The 24,471-nt window shown below is 34.8% G+C and overlaps 1 protein-coding gene across 2 annotated transcripts; it reads right to left on the reverse strand.

The window, feature by feature from the left end:
• Window positions 1-8,841: 8,841 nt before the first annotated feature.
• Window positions 8,842-10,286, reverse strand: cox19 (cytochrome c oxidase assembly factor COX19). Of its 2 annotated transcripts, XM_026259900.1 has the most exons (4): window positions 10,198-10,286; window positions 9,536-9,707; window positions 9,339-9,450; window positions 8,842-9,261 (listed from the first exon to the last, which is right to left on the reverse strand). In XM_026259900.1, the coding sequence occupies exons 2-4, from the start codon at window positions 9,615-9,617 to the stop codon at window positions 9,165-9,167; spliced, it is 291 nt and encodes a 96-aa protein (XP_026115685.1). In that variant the 5' UTR covers window positions 9,618-9,707; window positions 10,198-10,286; the 3' UTR covers window positions 8,842-9,164. The 2 variants fall into 2 exon arrangements, with proteins under 2 accessions (XP_026115685.1, XP_026115686.1); XM_026259901.1 differs by lacking the exon at window positions 10,198-10,286 and having other exon boundaries at window positions 9,536-10,114.
• Window positions 10,287-24,471: the final 14,185 nt, after the last annotated feature.

A 24,471-nucleotide genomic window follows, 5' to 3' on the forward strand; every position in this document is an offset into this window, starting at 1 on the left:
AATGGTTTTGCCATGGTAATTTTTTGAAATAACTGTAAAAAGGGAATCATTAATTGTATTGTATTTTTAAATTGCAGCTTCCAAACAAGTCAAATAATTATTTCATACAGATGAAAAAGTCATTCTGAGGAAATATGCATAGTTTCATGACTTTACAACACTGTATGGATAACAGAAAATTTAAAAAAACTGTCAGACATCTCATCTCACTCTGTCCCTCTGTTTGAGTATATGTGCTTAGACTTCCATTGTCTGAGAGAAATAGGGCCCCTAAAGGTGCAATTCCCGCAAAAAAAAAAAAAAAAGAGAGGAGACTTTATTTTTTAATCGGTTAAAATACAAATACATACTTAGATTTAATTCACACTGACAAGCTAAACTAACATATATAATTATTACCGGGTCAGGGCTCATTGATGATTGATGTTTGGTCAGTGATACGTGAGAAATACGAGAGATGAATCACCGCTCTGAGCATGAACGTGTGGAATGAAGAGCTCAGAAAAAACAAGTTTATTCTTGTTTTATAGCTTTTAAAAATATAAATATTAAAGCGATATTGTAATGAGTCAACACCAGACGGGGAATCCATCTTGCAAGCTTTAATACACAACTCGTGGTCGTACAGGCAGGGGTCAGAACCAGCAAACACAACAGTAGAGATAACCAGAATCGTCGTCAAACACAGGCAATAGATCGGGATCACAGGCAAGATTCAGAGTCCAATAAACAATCCAAGGTCAGGAGGCGGGCAGCAATGGTTCAAGAAACGGCAAACAAACAGAACTGGTAAACGGGAAATCAAACACGGGAAATAACGCTTGGAAATGTCAGCCAGAGCAAAACAAGACTTCGCGTTAAACTGAAGTGGTTGTGCAGCTTATATAGCAGTACAAATGAGCTGCACCTGTGTGGTGATCAGAGTCCAATGCACGGGGTAGATGGGAAGTGTAGTTGTGAGTGAGTGTGTGTGTCAATATTCCAGAGATGGAGACCTCTGCTGGCCAGTAGAGGGAATCACGGGGTTCGTCTCCGTGACAGATATCACACAATTCACTAATTAGAACACACCAAGAGCTAAATTCAGATGTTTTTAAACTGTTTGTTTGAAAATTAAATATTTGCGGCTGCCTATCTGAAATCACCGCTCTGATCAGCGCGTACAGTGTCACAATGTCAAAACAAACAAATGTATTATTGTTTAAGAGCTTTTTAAAATAACATATTACCACAAATGCACACAATACACCCATTATAACACAACAAGAGCTAAATGCAGGTGTTTGTGACCCGTTTAAGTGTGCAAGACTATTTGAAAGCGCGACTGGCACAATAACATATCTCGAGCTGCATGTTTCTGCCTTTCGTCGTACGAACGAACACATCACACATTATTTCAAAATACATAATAGCTTGGTGAATATAAATGAAAACAGCCACGTGAACATAAACTGTTGAGAAATAAATCTGAAGTGGATCTACTGGATTTGAATATTAAGTGACCGCATTTACCAGCTGTTTCTGTCTTCATTTTTCTATATATATAAAAAAGGAGACTGATTCGTCTTGGCTGCTTTTTTAATGTGTGCGTATTTATTTACTTTTTTATACATTTTGTATAATTTCATAGTTTATGTATTACAATTATAAAAAAATACTCACATAGAAATATCTTAGGTCTTATCCTTTTCTGACAGTTTTAGGGATTTTAATAAAAACCTAAAAAACCTTATTTGTGCTGCAAATAATAATTTCAAACTCATTTGATACTGACCTATGACATCCTGTGACATGATATTTATTTGAATTTACATAATGTCATGGACGTAACAGTAAATCTGTTCAGCTCACAGATGAAGACTAAGCTGTAATGCAAGCAGAACTTTCACAAATGCTTATAGGTCAATAAAATTATTACAAAACACTTATAAATCATTTAAGGATTTGATAACACTGTAAAATAATGTCTTATTTGCTAACATTAGTAACCGCATTGGTAACACTTTATAATAACTCATTAGTAAATAGTCAGATCATGCTTTATAAAGTCTTGTCCCAACATTAATAGTCATTAGTAAGCAGAGTATAAATACAGCTATAAATAACTTTTTCTTGGTTTATAAGGACATATTTTAAAAGGAGAGTAAAGGGTCAGTTATCTTCCTAAGAAAAATAAAAATAAACAAACACAACACAGATTGATAAAGAATATTTATTTCAATATGCAATAAAAGGAAACCGTACACTTGAATTATATATATATATATATATATATATATATATATATATATATATATATATATATATAGTAGAAGCCATTTTGGGGATTTTAAAGGTTTTGTCCACTGGGTGGTGCTGGGGCTATGTATAATTAAAGCACCTGAGCAGCAAGTGTGTGTGTGTTGGTACTGGTAAGCACAGTTTTTGAGTGCACCACAGACTTGCTCTCCAGGTGGATTCTGGTTGTATGCAGTCCATAAGGTATGGCTTTGTGTGTACATGTGAACAAGGAGAGGACACAAGAAGTTTGAGATCATTTTTAATGGAGTTCAAGTAATAAAGAAAGACATTTGTTATGCATCTACATCCGTCTGCATGGACTCTGTTTGTAAGAGTTTTAAACTTGCTAACCCCTATTATCAACGGCATTGGAAAGCCAATACACACACATACAAAGACACATGTATATGTCCATCTTGAAAAAATATTTCTGTGTTCTGTATCCCTCTGTGTTGTGTTTGACTTTTTAGTTTGGTAGATGAATGTTCCTTTAAATCTAATTTGTGAATGCTTTAAATCTATAAATAGTCTTCGCTTTAGATGAGCTCACAAAGGACTGTCACCATTAGGACTGCCTATGCATAGGGCCCGGGATCTTGTGCAGCGCCCCTGCTGACAACTAGAATAACGTTATTATACTTAAAGTATGAAAATACAATGATTGAACTTTATAGCTCAAGAAAAAAAAACATTTATAGCTGTATTTATGAACTGCTTAATAATGCATATTAAAGGAGTGCTATTATTATTTTTCACTTTTTCAACTTTAGTTATACTGTAATGTTGTTGTTTCACCATAAAAAAAGTTCTGCAAAGTTACTAAGCTGAAAGTCCAATTCAAAAGGAGATATTTTATTTAACAAAAAACACTTTTTTAAAAACTATAATGAACAAATTGTTTGGACTACAACAAATATAGTCCGGGATTTGTGATTTCACAAATATGGACGAATGGGATGATAATTGGTTGAGCTGCACTATAGAAAGCAACGAGTGTGATATATATGTAGTTGACCATGAAGCCTGGAAGAGAAAAACACTTTACTTTACTGATAAAATAATCCCAAAAAACAGGTTTAACTCAGATTGAAAAATGTGTTACTAAATTTATATATATTGTTCTGTGAATGTGATTTCAAAGTATAGATGATTCGGATTAACCCTTTAACTGCCGTATCCCTTAAAACCTGACTGCCAGAGGGCTATTGTGAATGCATGTGCCCGCTTGGCATAGTTTACCTGATGCCACAGGGGTGGCGTTGCACTGATGGCTTGAGCCCGCCATCGCTGCTTGCAGCTATATTTATTATTACGGTAGCAAATGAATCGCCTTTTTGAAGGCCTAAATATACTCAAAAAGTCACGAAACTTTGCACACACCTCCGAACTGGTGAAAATTTACGTCTGAAATGGGTTTAAGAAGTGGGCGTGGCAAAATGGCTCGACAGCGCCATCTATACATGTTCAGCGGTGTGCGCCTCGAGCTACGTTTTACGTACATGTATGAAAATGGGTACACACATGTAACACACCAATACCTACAAAAAAGACTCTTGGAGCAAAATTCTAAACCCAACAGGAAGTCGGTTATTTTTAATATTATGAGCAAATTTTGTGTCATTTTTGCCATTGCCATGTGCTGTATTTTAACGAACTCCTCCTAGAGATTTATTCAGATCAACACCAAATTTGGTAAGCCTGATCTAAAGGACTTTGCAATGTTAAATTGCGAAGATCTTGAGTTTTTGTCGATGTGCGTGTCCGTGGCGGCCTGGCGAATTTCGATGATTCGACATGAAAAATGAAGTTGCTATAAATCAGACATACAATGTCCAATCTGCCCCAAACTTCACATGTTTGATAAGACTCTGAACCTGAACAAATTTACATGCCCATATTCAGTTATAGTCATAGCGTCACTAATTGGCAACAGGAAGTGACATATTTTACGCTGTGATGACCTACTCCTAGAAATGTTTTGACATCAATGTATTTTTTGTGATCAGTCTAATTTAAAGGCCTGCGCGATGTTGAGTTTTGAAGATGTTGAGTTTTCGTTAAAAAGCGTGTCCATGGCGCCGTGACGAAGTTCGATGTCTCACCATGGGAATAAAAGATGTTATAACTCAGGCATAAAATGTCCGATCTTCCCCAAACTTCACATGTGTGATAAGAGTCCTAGCCTGAACAGATCTGAGGCCAATATTACATCAGGTGTGGCAAAATGAAGATCTTGAGGTTTCGTTAAAGGGCGTGTCCATGGCTGCCTGACAAATTTCGATGTTTCGCCATGAAAAAGGAAGTTCCTGTAACTCCGACATACAATGTCCAATCTGCCCCAAACTTCACTTTGCCCTTAACAGATCTACATGCCCATATTCAGTTATAGTCACAGCGCCACCTGCTGGCAACAGGAAGTGACATGTTTTACGCTGCGACAAACTACTCCTAGAAATCTTTTGACATTAATCCTTTTTTTTGTGGTCAGTCTAATCTAAAGGCCTGTGCAATGTTAAATTGTGGAGATCTTGAGTTTTTGTTAAAGGGCGTGTCCATAACGCCATGACAAAATTTGATGTCTCGCCACAGCAAGAGAAGTTGTTGTTACTCAGGCATAAATGTTAAATTTTCCCCAAACTTAACATGTTCGATAAGAGTCCTGCCCTGAACACATCTGAAGGCCAATATTCCATTATAATGATAGTGCCACCTGCTGTCAACAGGAAAATTGGCACATATATGGAATAAACATTGATATATTCTACTTATATTTATGAGTTTAAATGCATATTTCTCACCATTCACCTATTTACTTAAGCGACTCGCTGCCGGTGAGCCCGGGTGCGAGGGCCCGTTCATCGCTGCTTGCAGCTTTAATTAGGGCCCGAGCACCGATGGTGTGAGGACCCTATTGTATCTGCTCCGTTTATTATTATTAATACGGTACCATGAATAGCTCACACACACTTGCATGAAACTCTGTACACTTATAGATCTCATTGAGCCAAACAACTTTTGCTATTCATGCAACAAGCTCCGCCCAACCAGAATTCAGCTATTCAGGGCTGGTTAATTTAATATACTTATTTAATATACTTTAATATTTAATATACTTATTAATTCATATGAATTCATATTCATTTAATATATTTATGAATTTAATATGAATTCAGCATATTATTTTTACTCAATTTGCTTCCAACTTCCTCAGAATAATGACAAAACACAGCCGATCTGAAGCTGTTGAGGGGATATTGATATCTAAAATATTGTTACCGTGGCAACATGTCAAACTGGAATAATTTTCAGGTGATTTTTGAGACAGATAATACGCTTAGAATTTAATGAAACTTGAAACACATCAATATTAAGGACATATAGACACTGGCGGTAGCTCATAAAAGGGCGTGGAGGAGCCAACAGGAAGTCAGCTACTTTGGTTTAAATGTGGATTTTGGGGAAAAATATGGCTGTGAATTAATGCATACTCCTCTCACAAAAATGAAAAAATTCACACCAAACTGTCAACATGATGCCAATATACGGAAGATGCTAATTTGTGAACGGATTCTGGATATGTTTAAACGTGTTGCCATGGCAATTTATTAAAAAAAAAATATGACAGTAATTTACTTATATCTTTAAAGTTCTTTATCCTAACACTTCAAAAAAAAAAAAAAAAAATTACATATGGAGAATAAGTCATTCTTAGGAAACATGGTTAGTTTCAAAACTCTATCATACTCGGGGCCACAAATTAAAATTAAAAAAAGTCATTCTTTTTATGTGTAAGAAGTACACTGTAATACACAGACCACCAGATGTCGCCATAGGACCACAGATCGTACCTCTTTAGGCAATTCTCTACTTATCAGAAATTCTTCTAGTATTTTAAAATTATAAAAAAAAAATCTTTAGTGGTTATATATTTTTATATGATTGGTTTACAAATGTTCATAGATAATTAAAATTATAACTAGTATGATCTAAAAATGAACAATATATTTTAGTTAATTTATCAAACTTATTTACTTACTGGCTCTTTGACAAAATTTATGTGGGTCGCCAGATCTCTTACCTTTTACCAACAAATGATCCATTACAAAAAAAAAACAAAAAACAAAAAAACATGATTAAAGATCAGCGATTTGTTGCAGTCTAAATAAGCTGATAAAAGGCTTTAAATATTTTTTTTTTACCCGCCAATGTGCGTTTTCAGTGCGCATTCAGAGCTGTTTGCAAACCACTGACTTGTCTATGGTAACAAGAGCTGATATACTCAAAATGCTACGTAGCTTGTTAGTTTGTAGCAATAGCGAGAAAAAAAAGTTTTATAACCACAGAAAAAAAAAAAGTAAAAGTATGAAAAAAAGTCACAAGACTGAAAACATACTTTGTGCCAAGAGCCAGTATGAAACATTTTGCGGTTACTTTCGTTTTTTCCACGCAGCTTTCAGTGGGAGGGACTGCTCGTTTTAATAAAGGAACTAAGGCTGTGCGATATGGACAATTTTATTTTTATTTTTTTTGTTTTTGTTGAATTGATTTAGATTTTAATCACGATTTTGACACACACAGACATGCTTTACTATGACATCCTGTGACATGACATTTATCTGAATTTACATAATCTCTTGGATTTAACAGTAAAACTGTTCAGCTCACAGATGAAGACTAAGCTGCAATGCAAGCAAAACTATTTCACAAATGATCATAGGTCAATAAAATCATTACAAAACTTTTATAAATCATTAAAGGATTTGATAACACTGTAAAATAATGTCTCATTTGTTAACATTAGTAAATGCATGGGTCACACTTTATAATAACTGCACTTATTAGCTAAGCATCAGTAAATAGTCAGTTCATGCTTAGTAAGGCCAAAATGAATAGTCATTAGTAAGTTTATAAATACAGCTATAAATAAATTGTTCTTGGTTTATAAGCACATATATTACAAAGAAGTTTAAAGGCTCAGTTATTTTTATAAGAAAATTTAATAAAATAAAAATAAAAAACACAACACAGATTGATACAGAACTCAGAAATATTATATATATATTTCTCTCTCTCTCTCTGGCTTTTGCTTTGTGTGTACATGTGAACAAGGAGAGGCCACAAGAAGTTTGAGATCATGTTTAATGGAGCTCAAGTAATAAAGAAAGACATTTGTTATGCATCTACATCCGTCTGCATGGACTCTGTTTGTACACGATCTAAACTTTCTTACTCCTGTTATCAACGGCAAAGGCATTGGAAAGCTAGTACATTACATATTTATATTTCATTTTTTTATCAAGTGTACAGCTGTACAGTAAATTTTTTCATCTTGAAAAAATATTTATGTGTTCTGTATCCCTCTGTGTTGTGTTTAACTTTAGTTTGGTAGATGAATGATACTTTAATTCTCCTTTGTGAATGTTTTAAAAATGGTCCTCACTTTAGATGAGCTCACAAAAATAGATAGCTGGCAATTATTAAATGTTTTATAAAAACTTGACTTTATCCTTAATTACAGTAGGAATATATGTTAATAAAGCAGTTATTAACACACTGACCAACAATTTTCATGTGTCTAAATAATAAGATTTATATATTTACACTGACATAGTTTATTAATCATTTAATTTCACTTTCTTAATGATCTCATATGCTGAAGAAAAAAAAAAAAACTTTATAGCCGTATTAATGAACTGCTTAATAATGCCTTTTAAAGGAGTGATATTATGCTTTTTCAATTTTTCACCACCAATTTCTGTATTTCTTGGCGCGAGGACTGGAATTGAGAACTGCTGACCTAAAGGAAGTCTTTTAAATAGCAATGCTTTTGTGATCACAGAGGTTTTTTAAGCAATTAAAATTTTGACATATCTTTTCTTGATTTAAAGGCTGAAATGTTTACCTTTTATTGAACTTCTTCAAAGCTTTAATTGAACACTTACATTAAATATCTCAATCTTGAATGCTATTAAATTGTTGTCAGTCAAATTGTCATTTAAAATCCGGACATCATTGGTAATGTTATTGTTTTAGTGATTATGCAAACAAAAAGTAATGTTATCTGTTGTTTGTTGATTTTTAAATATAAATCTTGGTTAAGTGATTTATGTGTATGTACGTTTTTAACATCTCCAGCCCATTATAACAATGCAGTGATAATACTGATAACCGTGATAATTTTAAAATATATATTTGTAAAATGGCACCGCTATATTTTATATGTATGTATATATATATATATATATATATATATATATATATATATATATATATATATATATATATATATATATATATATATATAGATAGATATAGATAGACAGACAGATAGTAAAGATAGTATAGCATTTCAGTCTGGTGAACAAACAAAACAACTTACTAGCCAATGGTGATTCAATTGCCAAGGTGTCCGTAAAGGGTTGTTATATAAATAGATTCACAAATTATGATTTTGTGCTGTAAATTGTTGTCAGTATATTTGTGCGATGTTTTCTTTAATTTTTTTGTTGAGATTGAATTTACTTGAGCCAAAAAAAGTTAAGTTTTAACTGTCTTATTTACATTAAAAAAATGTAAAGTTTTTTTTTTTTTTTTTTTTTTAATGGCAAGGCTGTTCATAGCAGTGCTGAGCTAAGCTCACTCTTTATTCCAAAGAAATATCAAAAAGCTCCAGTGATAAGAACAAAACTCAAATCATTAAAACAATTTTAAGACCACTCTACAAATCTGCCAAGTATCAGTATGGGAACACTCGGCATACGGATTATTATTCACATACACACCTTGATTATTTATTTTTAAAATATCCTTGTTATAGTAGTTTATCAGTTGATATCAAGATAAATATAACACATAACTGTTTAACATAATGTGAATGCAAGCCATTATATTTGGTCAGGATTTGGCTTAATTTCTTCTGCGTGTTTCTCCATTAAGTCCTTAAATCCAAGTTTTTCAAAGGGTTCCTTTGCCATTAACTGTCTGAGGAATAAATAAAAACTTGATTAGTAGATCCAGATGTTTGTTATTTTACAACTTTGAATAAAAAAATTAATAACCTGTCCATCCTGCACTCCAGGTACTCTTTTGACTCTCCTCGACAGCTCGAACTGTCGAAATGGTTGTCTCTAAGACATCGCATGTATGTCTCTTTAAACGATTTACATTCACCTGTGTACACAAAATGTTATTTTAACGTGTGACTTCAAAGTCATTGGTTGTGACTGCTTGTTGCATGCGCACAAATCACTCTTACCAAAATGATCCAAGGGAAACGCTCCTTTGTCCGGTGGACGCGGGCGAAAGGTCTTGGTTCCGAAGTTCATTGCTGTTGACATCGTTTTTTTTTTTTAAATCTAAGGTTTCACTACTACATTTAGTTGTGAAAGGGGACCCACTGGTGGATTTTAACAAGCCCTCAGCTGAAGCTGTGAATTAAGCAATAACTGGACTGTTTACTTCCTCTGTATTACGCAACCTTGGTTTTTCAAAATAAAGGTAAGTTAAGCGAAACACATAAGACTTAATTTCACACCTACACATTTAGCAACTTAATAAGTACTAGTTTAAAACCAAACATCTATGCATAAATACAAATAAACTAAGAAATAACTAATAAAATTGCTTGTTTTCTCTAGAAGTTGTTTTATGTGTTGGTTCCGAACAAGGCGGGTAGACACTATAAACTAAGGGCCGGTGTTGTGTAATATTCAGCGGGGCAGGGTTTCATATTTTTTGAAGCACCCCTGTGCACCGCCATTGGCTAGCGGACCCCCACCTGCTGTTAGCATTCCATTGATTCCCATTCATTTTGGCTTCACTTTGACAGCGAATAACGTTACATCTCAGGCATTTAGACTCCACTTGTCCATTCATTATTTCTAAAGAAACACGAAAATGTATAAAAGGTCCCATTACCTCGTATCTTACGTTATGGCCCCGTAGAAGCAGTTTTTGGAAAAAAACAAAAAACAGGCGATTGCGTCATAACCTGCGACACTCTGTCGCACAGTAAACCCAAGAGTAAACCGGGGTGGGAGGGGGGGAGGCATGACGTCAAGGGAAAAGCCCATGGAGAGTCCATAAAAGCAACTGGACAAAATTATTCAACAACGTCTGCAGGATTCGGTGGGTGATTCAGATTTCTCTTGGTACAGCGGTTTGAAGACTTACAGGTTGCTCATGTGACATTTACGTCATCAAGTTCAGTATGAGTCTGCAGGACGCTCGACCCCACCACAAAAAAAGTACGCTCGACCCCCAGGAAGTGCGTACTTCTTTTTTTTCTCTTTTTTTTTTGAACAACAAAAACAAAACAAAATATAAATCTACAATGGCATTAGCAGAAGTAGATAAATGGGTTTCAAGCAAGGCACATATCAATTGAATTAACAAATAATAATAATAATAATAATAATAATAATAATAATAAAAACGGCGTCTCTTCATTCCTCTTCTAAGAGACTTTTATTCCTGTAAATTTCTATTGCAAATAAAGTCTCTTTTGAATACAGAAAAATAAGGTTTCATCTTCATGCATTTGCATTTGTGAATGAAAAATTTTCCCAGAATCAACATTACATTAATTTATATTATTAGAAAATATTTGAAAACGTAAAAGAAAAAAAAAGATGATCAGTTGTCTCTATATCAACTTAACTGAAAGTACAGGTATTTTCTTCAAAATTAAACCGTTGTCTTAAAAATTCACTTGATGGATATATACCATTGAATATTTTAAAATGACTTTCCTTAGCTTTAGGAGCCACTGGAAAGCTCATATACTTTGTTCGCAATTTTTTTACAGATGATTTATCATTAGCTTGCAAAACACTGTTATAATACAGGAGCGTAGGATATAATATGGAATTGAAACGAGCGAATAAGTTTTCTGGGAAGCATTGCCCTAAAGTCATTACCATTGAAGGAAAGAGATGGGAGTTCACAAGATCCATCTGGTATATTGACAGAAGTGTTATGTATCAAATTTATAAAACTTTTTGGAATGGCATTTATAACACGCTCAAATTGTTTGCGTTCACACTGCAAATTGACCAAATACCTTTTTCGAGCCAATCAAGAATGCATAGAGACTTGTATCGAGACAAAATAAATCTATTGTTCCATATGGGTATTTTATGTGGAGTAAAATTATGGTTATATAGTAACTTCCAGTATAATAAAATCTGTTGGTGAAAGGAAGATAGTTTAATTGGTAGTCTGGAAACAGTGAAATCACATCTTAGTAGGAAGCCAATTCCACCCAGTTTTTTAAATATACCTCTGGAAACACAAAACCAGAAACTAGTTCCACTTGTTATAAAATTTTTAAGCCATTTGACCTTTAACATTCCATTTATACAATAGAAGTCAAAGGCTTGTAAACCACCATTTTCATAATCTTGTATAAGTTGTGCTCTCTTTATGTAGTGCACACGTTTCCTCCATATAAAATTGAAATTAATTTGATTAATGGTCTTAATAGCTCTATTAGAAATAGAGAGACAAGATGCAGGATAGATACACCTAGAAAGACTTTCCATTTTAGTTAAATAAATCCTTCCAAAAACAGACAAATCCCTTTGCATCCATGCATCAAGCCTCCCTTTACATTCATTCCATCTATTCCAGACATTTTCCTTTTCCATCAAGACTTCATCCTTAGAAATGTTTATACCTAAATATTTGACACTTGACTTAATTGGGATATTATATACAGTTTTAAGGAGACATTCATGTATGGTAATAATTTCACATTTGCCTATATTAAGCTCTAAACCTGAAAATTTGCTAAAATAATTAATTATATCAATTACTTTGGGAATTTGGTTAAGATCTTTTAAGAATACTGTTGTATCGTCAGCCAATTGACTAAGTAAAATTTTCTGTCCAAACACATTTAAACTGTCAGCATTTGAGTTTTTAATAAGGAGAGCTAACATCTCTGTAGCCAGAATAAATAATGAGGGTGAGATGGGACAGCCTTGTTTAACTCCTCTCTTGACATCAAATCTGGGTGAAGTACCTGTTGGTAGGGCAACTGAGCTATTTGTATTTGTATAGAATAATTGAATAATATTACAAAAACTTTCACCAAACCCATACATTTTTAAACATTTAAAAATAAAAGAATGTTCTAACATATCGAATGCTTTATTGAAATCTAAAACTAAAATAACTCCATCATCCTCTATTTCTTGATTATACTCTAGCAAGTCCAGAACCAATCGAATATTATTATGTATAGATCGGCCTTTAATGAATCCAGTTTGTGTCTCCCCAATAATTTTGGATAAAGTGTGTTTTAAGCGGTTATTATATATGTGAGTTAGTAATTTATAGTCATTGTTTAGTAAGGTTATAGGTCGTAAATTGTCTAACAACCTGCAATCTTTTCCTGGTTTGGGAATAAGCGTGATAAGAGAGAATTAGGGTCTAAAATTAAAGAGGATGACGAATATAAATCCTGATAAAATTTGGCGACTTCTTTAGCTATTAATTGTGTATTAGAACACTCTGCCCCATTAATAATTAAAGTTTTAATAGAGTTTCTTTCTTGATGTCTTTTTTCCAGTCTGCAAAAATAAGCAGAGTTTTTCTCCCCTTTTTCCATCCACTTAGCTCTTGATCTAATATATGCCCCTTTAGCTTTTCTCATATAGATTTCATCCAACTGTGATTGCAAGAGTACCAATCTTGATCTATCATCCTCCGTTAAACTTAATTTGTTAGAATATTCATTTATTTCTTTAATAATAGACGTTTCTTTTAAAATATACGATTTTTTTAGCTGTAACTATACGAAATAGATAACTGGCGAAGTTTATATTTAAAGAATTCCCATTTATTTATCCAGGAAACCAAGCTATTATCATTAATAATATTTTAAATAAGATCTTTGACCAATTTCGTATAACCTTCATTTCCAAGAAGGTTAGAGTTAAACTTCCAATAACCTTTGTTACGGAAAGGTTTATTTTTATAATTTATCATCAATTCAGTTGAACAGTGATCTGTTAGGGGAGCTACTGATATATTAGATATAGTTTGATAGGGCAAAAGTCAATTCAGGACTTGCTAGAAGCATCAGGTTTAAACCAAGAAAACTGTCTTAGACAGGGGTTTGATTCACGCCAGGGATTGATTAAACCTTCATTATTACAAAAGAGTAATAGTAAAGAATTGTAATGATTCATATTATATTTAGTTGGTGACCTATCTAACCACTCATCATACACCATATTAAAGTCACCACCCAATACAATAAAATCAGTAGTATATTTTGCTTTCATTTCCTCTAATACCAGTGATATTTCTGAAATTAAATGTTTGTTTTGGGACAAATTATTATAACCATATACATTTCCCATGTAACAGTGTTCAATTTTTTGAATACAAAATAACCAATGACCATCTAAACTAGATCTCGATTCAACAAGTTGTTAAAAAGAAAAGCAACACCCCCTGATCGATTTGTGCCATGAGCAAATAAAATTGGTTCACCCCACTGATTAGACCAAAAAGTACAATCACTGCCACTTGAATGAGTTTCCTGCAAAAGAATGCATTTAGCCTTTTTTTCTTTACAAAACAAAAATGTAGCTTAGTGTAGGAAAGTTTAACTTTCCTGTTTCACCCAAAGAATTTGCAGTTGTCTTTGATGCTGTTCCTTCAGGAGCCTTTACTTTATTTAAAGGCATTGATAGAATTCTATATTCAGTACCACCTCTTTGTGATACATTCCAAACAACAGTGGGTAAAGCTTGTCTCGTACCACATTCAAGTAACAAACTGATTCGGGCTCTTTTTCAGAAGGAAGTTGCATCCAAACCATATGTTATTGCTTATTGGAGTAATTTTACTAATATTACAAATTGGAAAAAAGTTTGGATTTGCCTCATAAATACCTTATTGTGAACAAAGTTAGAGAAGTTTCCTTCAAATTAATCCACAGATTCTACCCAGTGAATAGTTAAACCTGATATTAACACAATGTCCAACTTTTGTAATGCACAAGATGAAATGATTGTACATTTATTTTGGCATTGTAATTATACAAAAGTGTTTTGGAACAGTTTTTGCAAATTTGTAACTGACTTTGTGTACGCTAAATTTTCTTTGTTTTGGAAAGATGTTTTGTTTGGTTTTGTGGATGTAGAAAAAAATATTGAGAAAGAACTTTATCTTAGAAATCTTTTACTTCTCCTAGCCAAATACCATATTCACAAGTGCAAATTTTCCAATAATAAGCCGCATTTTAAGGTGTTTTTTAGAGAGCTGCAACAATATTTTGAAACGCTTTCAGCATCAGAAAATACTAAGGTAAGGAAAACACTAACTTGTTTTGTCCTTTTCAAAATTCCCCTTTAAAATGTATCGATTTGCATTGTATTTCTCTGTTTGTTATTTGATATTTGATTAAGTAGTTAATAAAAATAAAATTAAAATAAAAAAAAAAATAAAAAAAATAAAGTCAGTAATCAACTTTAGTCAGTTAAAAACCTCATAATCATGAACCGTTTACAATTAAGTTTTGCAATAACGCACCCAAATACAATAGCAGCAATAATGTGCATACGAGGATTTAAGTCTTGAAGATAAAAAGTAAATAAATTAGGTGTCATCAGTGCAGAAACCATGATCCACTTACACATAATCCATTGTGATGTATTTGTTATTAAATGAACTTACATTTCACCAGATTGCCCTTCATTCAAGCCCTTGGTTTACCCGAGCTCATAACATTAGCACAGAATCAGTTCAGAATCAATCACCAAAAGAACCAGTTCGGTTCAGACGCGCAGTGAGTCAGTCAGCTTTACGCTGAAACACGCATGCACAGTATCATCAGCTCCTCGGTTCTCGAATCGGACGTGTCCGAAAGAAAAGATTTTCAGTTTAGTGTACTGATGATCCGAAAACCGATGCAACCGGTTCTTGACTCGAGAATGAAAATCGCTCTAACCGGCATGTGCTGCAGTTCAATATCATCAGCTGCTGTGTTTATGTTCTGTTTACTACAAACTCAATTTGTGACTGTGTCATCATTAACTTTAAATACAGTAAAGATATTTCATAAATCATCTTTAGAGTCTTAATTATTGCCCAACTTCCCTGAAAACCCCTTTTGGCCTATACATTATCTACAATATACAGATTAGAAACATTCATCTAAAAAAATAAATATAAAAATACATAGTTATTTTATCACACTTTCCGATGTTGAACAAAATACTTGAAAACCGAAAACCGAAGCAACCGGTTCTTGTCTCGAGAACGAGAACTGCTCCAGTGTAATACCGTCCGTTTGCGCGTTGTTTCAAGAACACGCCCACAACAAGAGAACAGGCTTGTTTGAGATCATAGACAGTAAAAAAAAGAAAAGGACAAATGGAAACCCCGTTGGATTCCACGGAGACAAGTGAAGTCAATTAGGGACTTCCGGCAAGATGGCGAGCTAGGCGCACATGTTTTGCTGAGCTCTGGTAAAATTATTTCAATTTGTATTGTTTTATTGTTTTCACAAAACAGCCTCAGAAATTCAAGTTGCAATTTAAATACTTTTTTGCGTTCGTTTATTTCTTCTGATAAGTCTGAGATCAGCTCTCTGAATGAGCACACTTTTACGCGAACATGACGCAGTTAGTCTGCAGCACATGCCGGTTAGAGCGATTTTCATTCTCGAGTCAAGAGCGGTTTTCGGATCATCAGTACACTGAACTGAAAATCTTTTCTTTCGGACACGTCCGATTCGAGAACCGAGGAGCTGATGATACTGTGCATGCGTGTTTCAGCGTAAAGCTGACTGACTCACTGCGCGTCTGAACCGAACTGGTTCTTTTGGTGATTGATTCTGAACTGATTCTGTGCTAATGTTATGAGCTCGGGTAAACCAAGGGCTTGAATGAAGGGCAATCTGGTGAAATGTAAGTTCATTTAATAACAAATACATCACAATGGATTATGTGTAAGTGGATCATGGTTTCTGCACTGATGACACCTAATTTATTTACTTTTTATCTTCAAGACTTAAATCCTCGTATGCACATTATTGCTGCTATTGTATTTGGGTGCGTTATTGCAAAACTTAATTGTAAACGGTTCATGATTATGAGGTTTTTAACTGACTAAAGTTGATTACTGACTTTATTTTTTATTTTTTTTTTATTTTTATTTTATTTTTATTAACTACTTAATCAAATATCAAATAACAAACAGAGAAATACAATGCAAATCGATACATTTTACAGGGGAATTTTGAAAAGGACAAAACAAGTTAGTGTTTTCCTTACCTTAGTATTTTCTGATGCTGAAAGCGTTTCAAAATATTGTTGCAGCTCTCTAAAAAACACCTTAAAATGCGGCTTATTATTGGAAAATTTGCACTTGTGAATATGGTATTTGGCTAGGAGAAGTAAAAGATTTCTAAGATAAAGTTCTTTCTCAATATTTTTTTCTACATCCACAAAACCAAACAAAACATCTTTCCAAAACAAAGAAAATTTAGCGTACACAAAGTCAGTTACAAATTTGCAAAAACTGTTCCAAAACACTTTTGTATAATTACAATGCCAAAATAAATGTACAATCATTTCATCTTGTGCATTACAAAAGTTGGACATTGTGTTAATATCAGGTTTAACTATTCACTGGGTAGAATCTGTGGATTAATTTGAAGGAAACTTCTCTAACTTTGTTCACAATAAGGTATTTATGAGGCAAATCCAAACTTTTTTCCAATTTGTAATATTAGTAAAATTACTCCAATAAGCAATAACATATGGTTTGGATGCAACTTCCTTCTGAAAAAGAGCCCGAATCAGTTTGTTACTTGAATGTGGTACGAGACAAGCTTTACCCACTGTTGTTTGGAATGTATCACAAAGAGGTGGTACTGAATATAGAATTCTATCAATGCCTTTAAATAAAGTAAAGGCTCCTGAAGGAACAGCATCAAAGACAACTGCAAATTCTTTGGGTGAAACAGGAAAGTTAAACTTCTGTAAAAACTCGTAGTATGAAAGAAGAAGACCACTTTCATTAAAAAGATCAAGTACTAAAATTATTTTATTATTATACCAGTTCTGAAAAAATAAAGACTTGTTTTTATAGAGTATATTACAATTATTCCATATAAAAAAGAGAGTGAGGAGAGAAATTGTGCTTATAAATAAGAGACCAAGCATTTTTGTGGAATGCTGAGAGCTTAACAGGTAATTTTTCAATATTATAATTACACAAGGAAAGAAATTTTAGGCCACCCAATTGTGAAAAAACATAATTAGGGATATAATTCCAAATCGACGAGGGACATTTTAAGAATTGTTTCATCCAATTAACTTTAAAAGTGTTATTAAAAGTAATGAAATCTAGAAAATTTAGCCCTCCATTTTCATACGAGTTCATCACAACTGTTTTCTTAATATAATGGGTACGATACCTCCACACAAAGTTAAATAACAGATTATCTATCATTTTACAAATTTTATTTTCCAAATGTAAAGCTAAAGCTGCATATGTCAATCTAGATAAACCTTCAGCTTTAGTAAGTACCCTTCCTTTTAAAGAGATATTTCTTTGAAGCCACTGGTTAAGTTTTTTTACGGGTTTTTTCTACAATTGGGATAAAATTATCATTACAACGTGTAGACTCATTTTTGGTTATAACAATTCCTGAATAAACTACTTTTTCTTTAACCGGAATATTACAAATTGAGGGAATGGTACAATCCATAATAGACAATAGTTCACATTTAGAAATATTCAGGTGTAAGCCAGATGCTTTAGAAAAAACATCTATTACTCCTAAAGCTACATCAATTTGATCACTATTTTTTAAGAAGAGAGTAGTGTCATCCGCCAACTGAGAGATGAGCACTTCCCTCCCTGCAATAGAGATACCTGTAAGATCACTTTGCTTAACATGGTCTGCTAATAGCTGCGCAGCCAATAAAGATAAATAAGGAGAAATGGGACAACCTTGACGTATACTCCTTTATTTCACCTTTATTTATATAGCGCTTTAAACAAAATACATTGCGTCAAAGCACTGAACAACATTCATTTGGAAAACAGTGTCTCAATAATGCAAAATGATAGTTAAAGGCAGTTCATCATTGAATTCAGTTATGTCATCTCTGTTCAGTTTAAATAGTGTCTGTGCATTTATTTGCAATCAAGTCAATGATAGCGCTGTAGATGAAGTGACCCCAACTAAGCAAGCCAGAGGCGACAGCGGCAAGAAACCAAAACTCCATCGGTGACAGAATGTAGAAAAAAACCTTGGGAGAAACCAGGCTCAGTTGGTGGGCCAGTTCTCCTCTGACCAGACGAAACCAGTAGTTCAATTGGAGGAGGTGGAGGTGGAGTGTGTTGAGACACAAGCGGAAGTGCGCGCTTGTTATTGTTTTGAGCGAAAAAAAAAAACGTGTTTGCTTGAGGAACTTAAGCAGCGTCAACGTTTATCGTGTTAACATTTCTGAAATATCTGACAGATCTTTAGGACTTCACACAGAATGACAAAGTCTCATCGACTGTTTGTTCTTTAATGAAGAGAAGACAAGGAGCTATATTGAAGGAGATGGGAAAACACGGCAAAGCAGTGATAGCGGCGGCGGGTAGGCAAAGCTGTGCTGTGAATGGGCCAGAATGGGGAGAATCTGATGAAACCGAGAGTGAAGATCATATGGAGTTTAATCAGGAAATTAATAGACAAGTAGATAAACAGGGAAGTGCAACTGTAAAAGTGGGGTCAAAGAAATTTAAAAAGATGAGTAATTCTGATGAAATGAATGGTAATATGGAGGGGGATGATGCTGTGTTCAAGGTAATACTTAGTGAAGAAAAAGGAGTACATGACATGAGTCCAGTGAAGTTGACTACAATATTGAAAAATCAGGTTGGAGATGTCAAGTTGGCTAAAGTTTTGAGAGATGGGAATTTACTAATTATGTGTATAAATGAAGAACAAAGAGAAAGGGTGTGTAGAATAAAAGAGATAGGAAGACATAAAGTGATAAGTGTGAGTCTTGTGGAGAAGAGATACATGCGGAATAGAGGGGTGATTTGGGGGATACCTGTGGATGTTAATATGGAGGAAATAAAAGCAAACTTGAAAGGAGGAAAACTGAAAAATGTAAGCAGATTACATAACTTTAAAAATGGGATAAGACAAGACAGTGAAAGTGTGCTGCTGGAATTTGAAGATGATATACTTCCAAACAAAGTGACATTAGGATACATGTCATATAATGTGAGAGTATGTCCCTAAACCTTTGAGATGTTTTAACTGCCAGAGGTTCGGGCATACAGCTATGAATTGTAAAGAGAAAAGAAGGTGCGCTAGATGTGGTGAGGGTCATGAGTATCAGAAATGTAGGAGAGAAGTACAACTAAAATGCTGTAACTGCGGGGGGAATCACAGTGTGGCGTACGGAGGATGTGAAGTGATGAAGAGACAGGTAGAGATCCAGCAGATTAGAGTACAAAATAAGATCTCGTATGCAGAGGCTGTCAAGACGATAAACTACAGGGAGGAGAGAAAGTTAGACAAGACAAATGGAAAACTGAGCAATAATCATCAGGAGCAGACAAAAGATGGTCAGGTACTGATTGATTTAAAGAAGTTAATTATTTTCATCGCAGGAGTCATCAATGCTACAACGGAAACAAAATCAAAAACGTAAAGGATACAAATAATAGTAAAGGCAGCTGTGAATCACCTAAACCTTACCGACTTGAGGTGAGGAATGAATTAAGTGCTCAGGCTAGTCAGGAGGTTTCAACTGTTGGCTGACATGGTTCTTATACTACAATGGAATGCAAGAAGTTTAGTGGCAAACGGGCAGGAATTTAAACATTTTATCAATTCATTACCAATTGCACCTGATGTATTATGTATACAAGAAACATGTTTGACATTGAATTTAGATTTTAGAATAAATAATTATATTAGTGTAAGAGGTGATAGGGAAAATGGCATAGGAGGTGGATGTGCTACATTTATCAAAAGGAATATTCCTTATCAAGTTATCGCAAAAGGAAGGGAAGAAGAATATATCATAATAAAAATATGGACTAATCAAGGGTAGCGTGGTTGGTGTGGTTTTTCTCCCTTGTGAAAAGTTGTTTTATTGGGTGGTAATAGTGACTGGAGGATGAAGAGGAAAGTGTTGCTTTGATGAGGGATTCGAGGACAACAGAAGGAGAGTGAAATACCCTGTTTGCATTGGAGAGGAGCTAAGTAACTGAGAACTGAGTCTTGTAATTGCACACGTTTGACACTGAATTGGATGTTGTTTGGATCACGATCATAAATATCACTGAGAGGATCGTACTGATTCATTACCGATCTCTTGCCTCTCCCTCCTTTATAAATGGTGATGTGAACTCTATCTGTGACTGTGAAGAAAAACATCTCAGAACATCCTCAGTGGCAGTGAGGATTGCGCCCCCCCTTCCCCTCGGACAGAAACCCGAATGTGAGTGCTGTTCTGTGACACTGATCTGTTCCAACTGTCTGGATGTTGTGGAATTATCATCTGGGATGTGAATTAACCCCTCTGTTGTGCCAATAGGAGAAGAGATGCCCTGTTGAAATATTTACTATCTGCCTCAGTAACACTGTTCACCTTCGATCCCTGAGGGCAACAAAGAAGAAGATTTTTAGATTAGGATTTCCAATTTGCTTTTACTTCAAAATAAAACTTGTTACATTTATTCAGACTCTTCCCTCTGATACGCTCCTCGAGGTGGTCCTTGGTTTAGGGGTGGACGCAGTCTAGCTTGGGCCTCCCGACCTGTGACAAGAATCATCTGTTACCTGTGGTCTTGTCCCGGTGGTCCTCTGGGACAAGTTATTTACAGGGGATCTGTATCTGGGGCTCTAGTTGTCCTGGTCTCCGCTGTCTTTCAGGGCAGTAGAGGTCCTTTCTAGGTGCTGATCCACCATTATGTCTGGATACGTACTGGATCCGGGTGACTGCAGTGACCATCTGATCTGGATACAGACTGGATCTGGTGGCCACGGTGACCTCAGAACAAGAAAGAAACAGACAAATATTAGCGCAGATGCCATTTCTTCTAATGATGTAGCAAGTACATAGGGTGCTACGTGAAGTGGTTCCGGTTTGCCTAATTAATGCAGCCTAAAAATCCTTTAACGGATTTGGATATTAAAAGCATGTTAGTATGTTATGTGTATGTCAGGTTAAAGAGATGGGTCTTTAATCTAGATTTAAACTGCAAGAGTGTGTCTGCCTCCTGAACAATGTTAGGTAGGTTATTCCAGAGTTTAGGCGCCAAATAGGAAAAGGATCTGCCGCCCGCAGTTGATTTTGATATTCTAGGTATTATCAAATTGCCTGAGTTTTGCGGACGTAGAGGAGTATAATGTAAAAGGAGCTCATTCAAATACTGAGGTGCTAAACCATTCAGGGCTTTATAAGTAATAAGCAATATTTTAAAATCTATACAATGTTTGATAGGGAGCCAGTGCAGTGATGACCGGGCTAATATGGTCATACTTCCTGGTTCTAGTAAGAACTCTTGCTGCTGCATTTTGGACTAGCTGTAGTTTGTTTACGAAGTGTGCAGAACAACCACCCAATAACTCATTACAATAATCTAACCTTGAAGTCATAAATGCATGGATTAACATTTCTGCATTTGACATTGAGAGCATAGGCCGTAATTTAGATATATTTTTGAGATGGAAAAATGCAGTTTTACAAATGCTAGAAAAGATTGCAATCAAATAGCACACCTAGGTTCCTAACTGATGACGAAGAATTGACAGAGCAACCATCAAGTCTTAGACTGTGTTCTAGGTTATTACAAGCAGAGTTTTTAGGTCCTATAATTAACACCTCTGTTTTTTTTCTGAATTTAGCAGTAAGAAATTACTCGTCATCCAATTTTTTTTATATCGACTATGCATTCCATTCGTTTTTCAAATTGGTGTGTTTCACCGGGCCATGAGGAAATATAGAGCTGAGTATCATCAGCATAACAGTGAAAGCTAACACCAGAGTAGAATAGTGATTACGTTTTAAGGGAGGTAGGGATTTAGGCAGGATTTGATGCATGATGTGTGTGTAGATATTAATGTTAGGGAACAATGTTAGAGATGTGTACGTTTTAGTAGGAAAACGTTTTATGTGACCCACACTCCAGAACAGAAGAGGGCGGTAATGCACCAATAAGCTGGATGCCAACCGCCGTTAAACTGGAAAGAAGACGAATATGACAGCTTGCTGTGAGAGACAATGGTGAGAGGAGGTGGAGTGTGTTGAGACACAAGCGGAAGTGCGCGCTTGTTATTGTTTTGAGCGAAAAAAAAAAACGTGTTTGCTTGAGGAACTTAAGCAGCGTCAACGTTTATCGTGTTAACATTTCTGAAATATCTGACAGATCTTTAGGACTTCACACAGAATGACAAAGTCTCATCGACTGTTTGTTCTTTAATGAAGAGAAGACAAGGAGCTATATTGAAGGAGATGGGAAAACACGGCAAAGCAGTGATAGCGGCGGCGGGTAGGCAAAGCTGTGCTGTGAATGGGCCAGAATGGGGAGAATCTGATGAAACCGAGAGTGAAGATCATATGGAGTTTAATCAGGAAATTAATAGACAAGTAGATAAACAGGGAAGTGCAACTGTAAAAGTGGGGTCAAAGAAATTTAAAAAGATGAGTAATTCTGATGAAATGAATGGTAATATGGAGGGGGATGATGCTGTGTTCAAGGTAATACTTAGTGAAGAAAAAGGAGTACATGACATGAGTCCAGTGAAGTTGACTACAATATTGAAAAATCAGGTTGGAGATGTCAAGTTGGCTAAAGTTTTGAGAGATGGGAATTTACTAATTATGTGTATAAATGAAGAACAAAGAGAAAGGGTGTGTAGAATAAAAGAGATAGGAAGACATAAAGTGATAAGTGTGAGTCTTGTGGAGAAGAGATACATGCGGAATAGAGGGGTGATTTGGGGGATACCTGTGGATGTTAATATGGAGGAAATAAAAGCAAACTTGAAAGGAGGAAAACTGAAAAATGTAAGCAGATTACATAACTTTAAAAATGGGATAAGACAAGACAGTGAAAGTGTGCTGCTGGAATTTGAAGATGATATACTTCCAAACAAAGTGACATTAGGATACATGTCATATAATGTGAGAGTATGTCCCTAAACCTTTGAGATGTTTTAACTGCCAGAGGTTCGGGCATACAGCTATGAATTGTAAAGAGAAAAGAAGGTGCGCTAGATGTGGTGAGGGTCATGAGTATCAGAAATGTAGGAGAGAAGTACAACTAAAATGCTGTAACTGCGGGGGGAATCACAGTGTGGTGTACGGAGGATGTGAAGTGATGAAGAGACAGGTAGAGATCCAGCAGATTAGAGTACAAAATAAGATCTCGTATGCAGAGGCTGTCAAGACGATAAACTACAGGGAGGAGAGAAAGTTAGACAAGACAAATGGAAAACTGAGCAATAATCATCAGGAGCAGACAAAAGATGGTCAGGTACTGATTGATTTAAAGAAGTTAATTATTTTCATCGCAGGAGTCATCAATGCTACAACGGAAACAAAATCAAAAACGTAAAGGATACAAATAATAGTAAAGGCAGCTGTGAATCACCTAAACCTTACCGACTTGAGGTGAGGAATGAATTAAGTGCTCAGGCTAGTCAGGAGGTTTCAACTGTTGGCTGACATGGTTCTTATACTACAATGGAATGCAAGAAGTTTAGTGGCAAACGGGCAGGAATTTAAACATTTTATCAATTCATTACCAATTGCACCTGATGTATTATGTATACAAGAAACATGTTTGACATTGAATTTAGATTTTAGAATAAATAATTATATTAGTGTAAGAGGTGATAGGGAAAATGGCATAGGAGGTGGATGTGCTACATTTATCAAAAGGAATATTCCTTATCAAGTTATCGCAAAAGGAAGGGAAGAAGAATATATCATAATAAAAATATGGACTAATCAAGGGCAGCTTTCTGTTATAAATTATTATAATCCATGTAGAAAACTAGTCTTTGATAAATTATGTCAGATTGTGGGAAAAGTGGATAATCAGATTTTTTTTTATGTGGTGATTTTAATGCTCATAGTTCATTATGGAGAGGAGGAAAAACTGATTTAAATGGACAAATAATAGAACAGTTATTGGAAGAAAATG

This window comes from Carassius auratus, unplaced genomic scaffold, assembly GCF_003368295.1.
Source record: "Carassius auratus strain Wakin unplaced genomic scaffold, ASM336829v1 scaf_tig00215276, whole genome shotgun sequence".
Taxonomy (NCBI): Eukaryota; Metazoa; Chordata; class Actinopteri; order Cypriniformes; family Cyprinidae; genus Carassius; species Carassius auratus.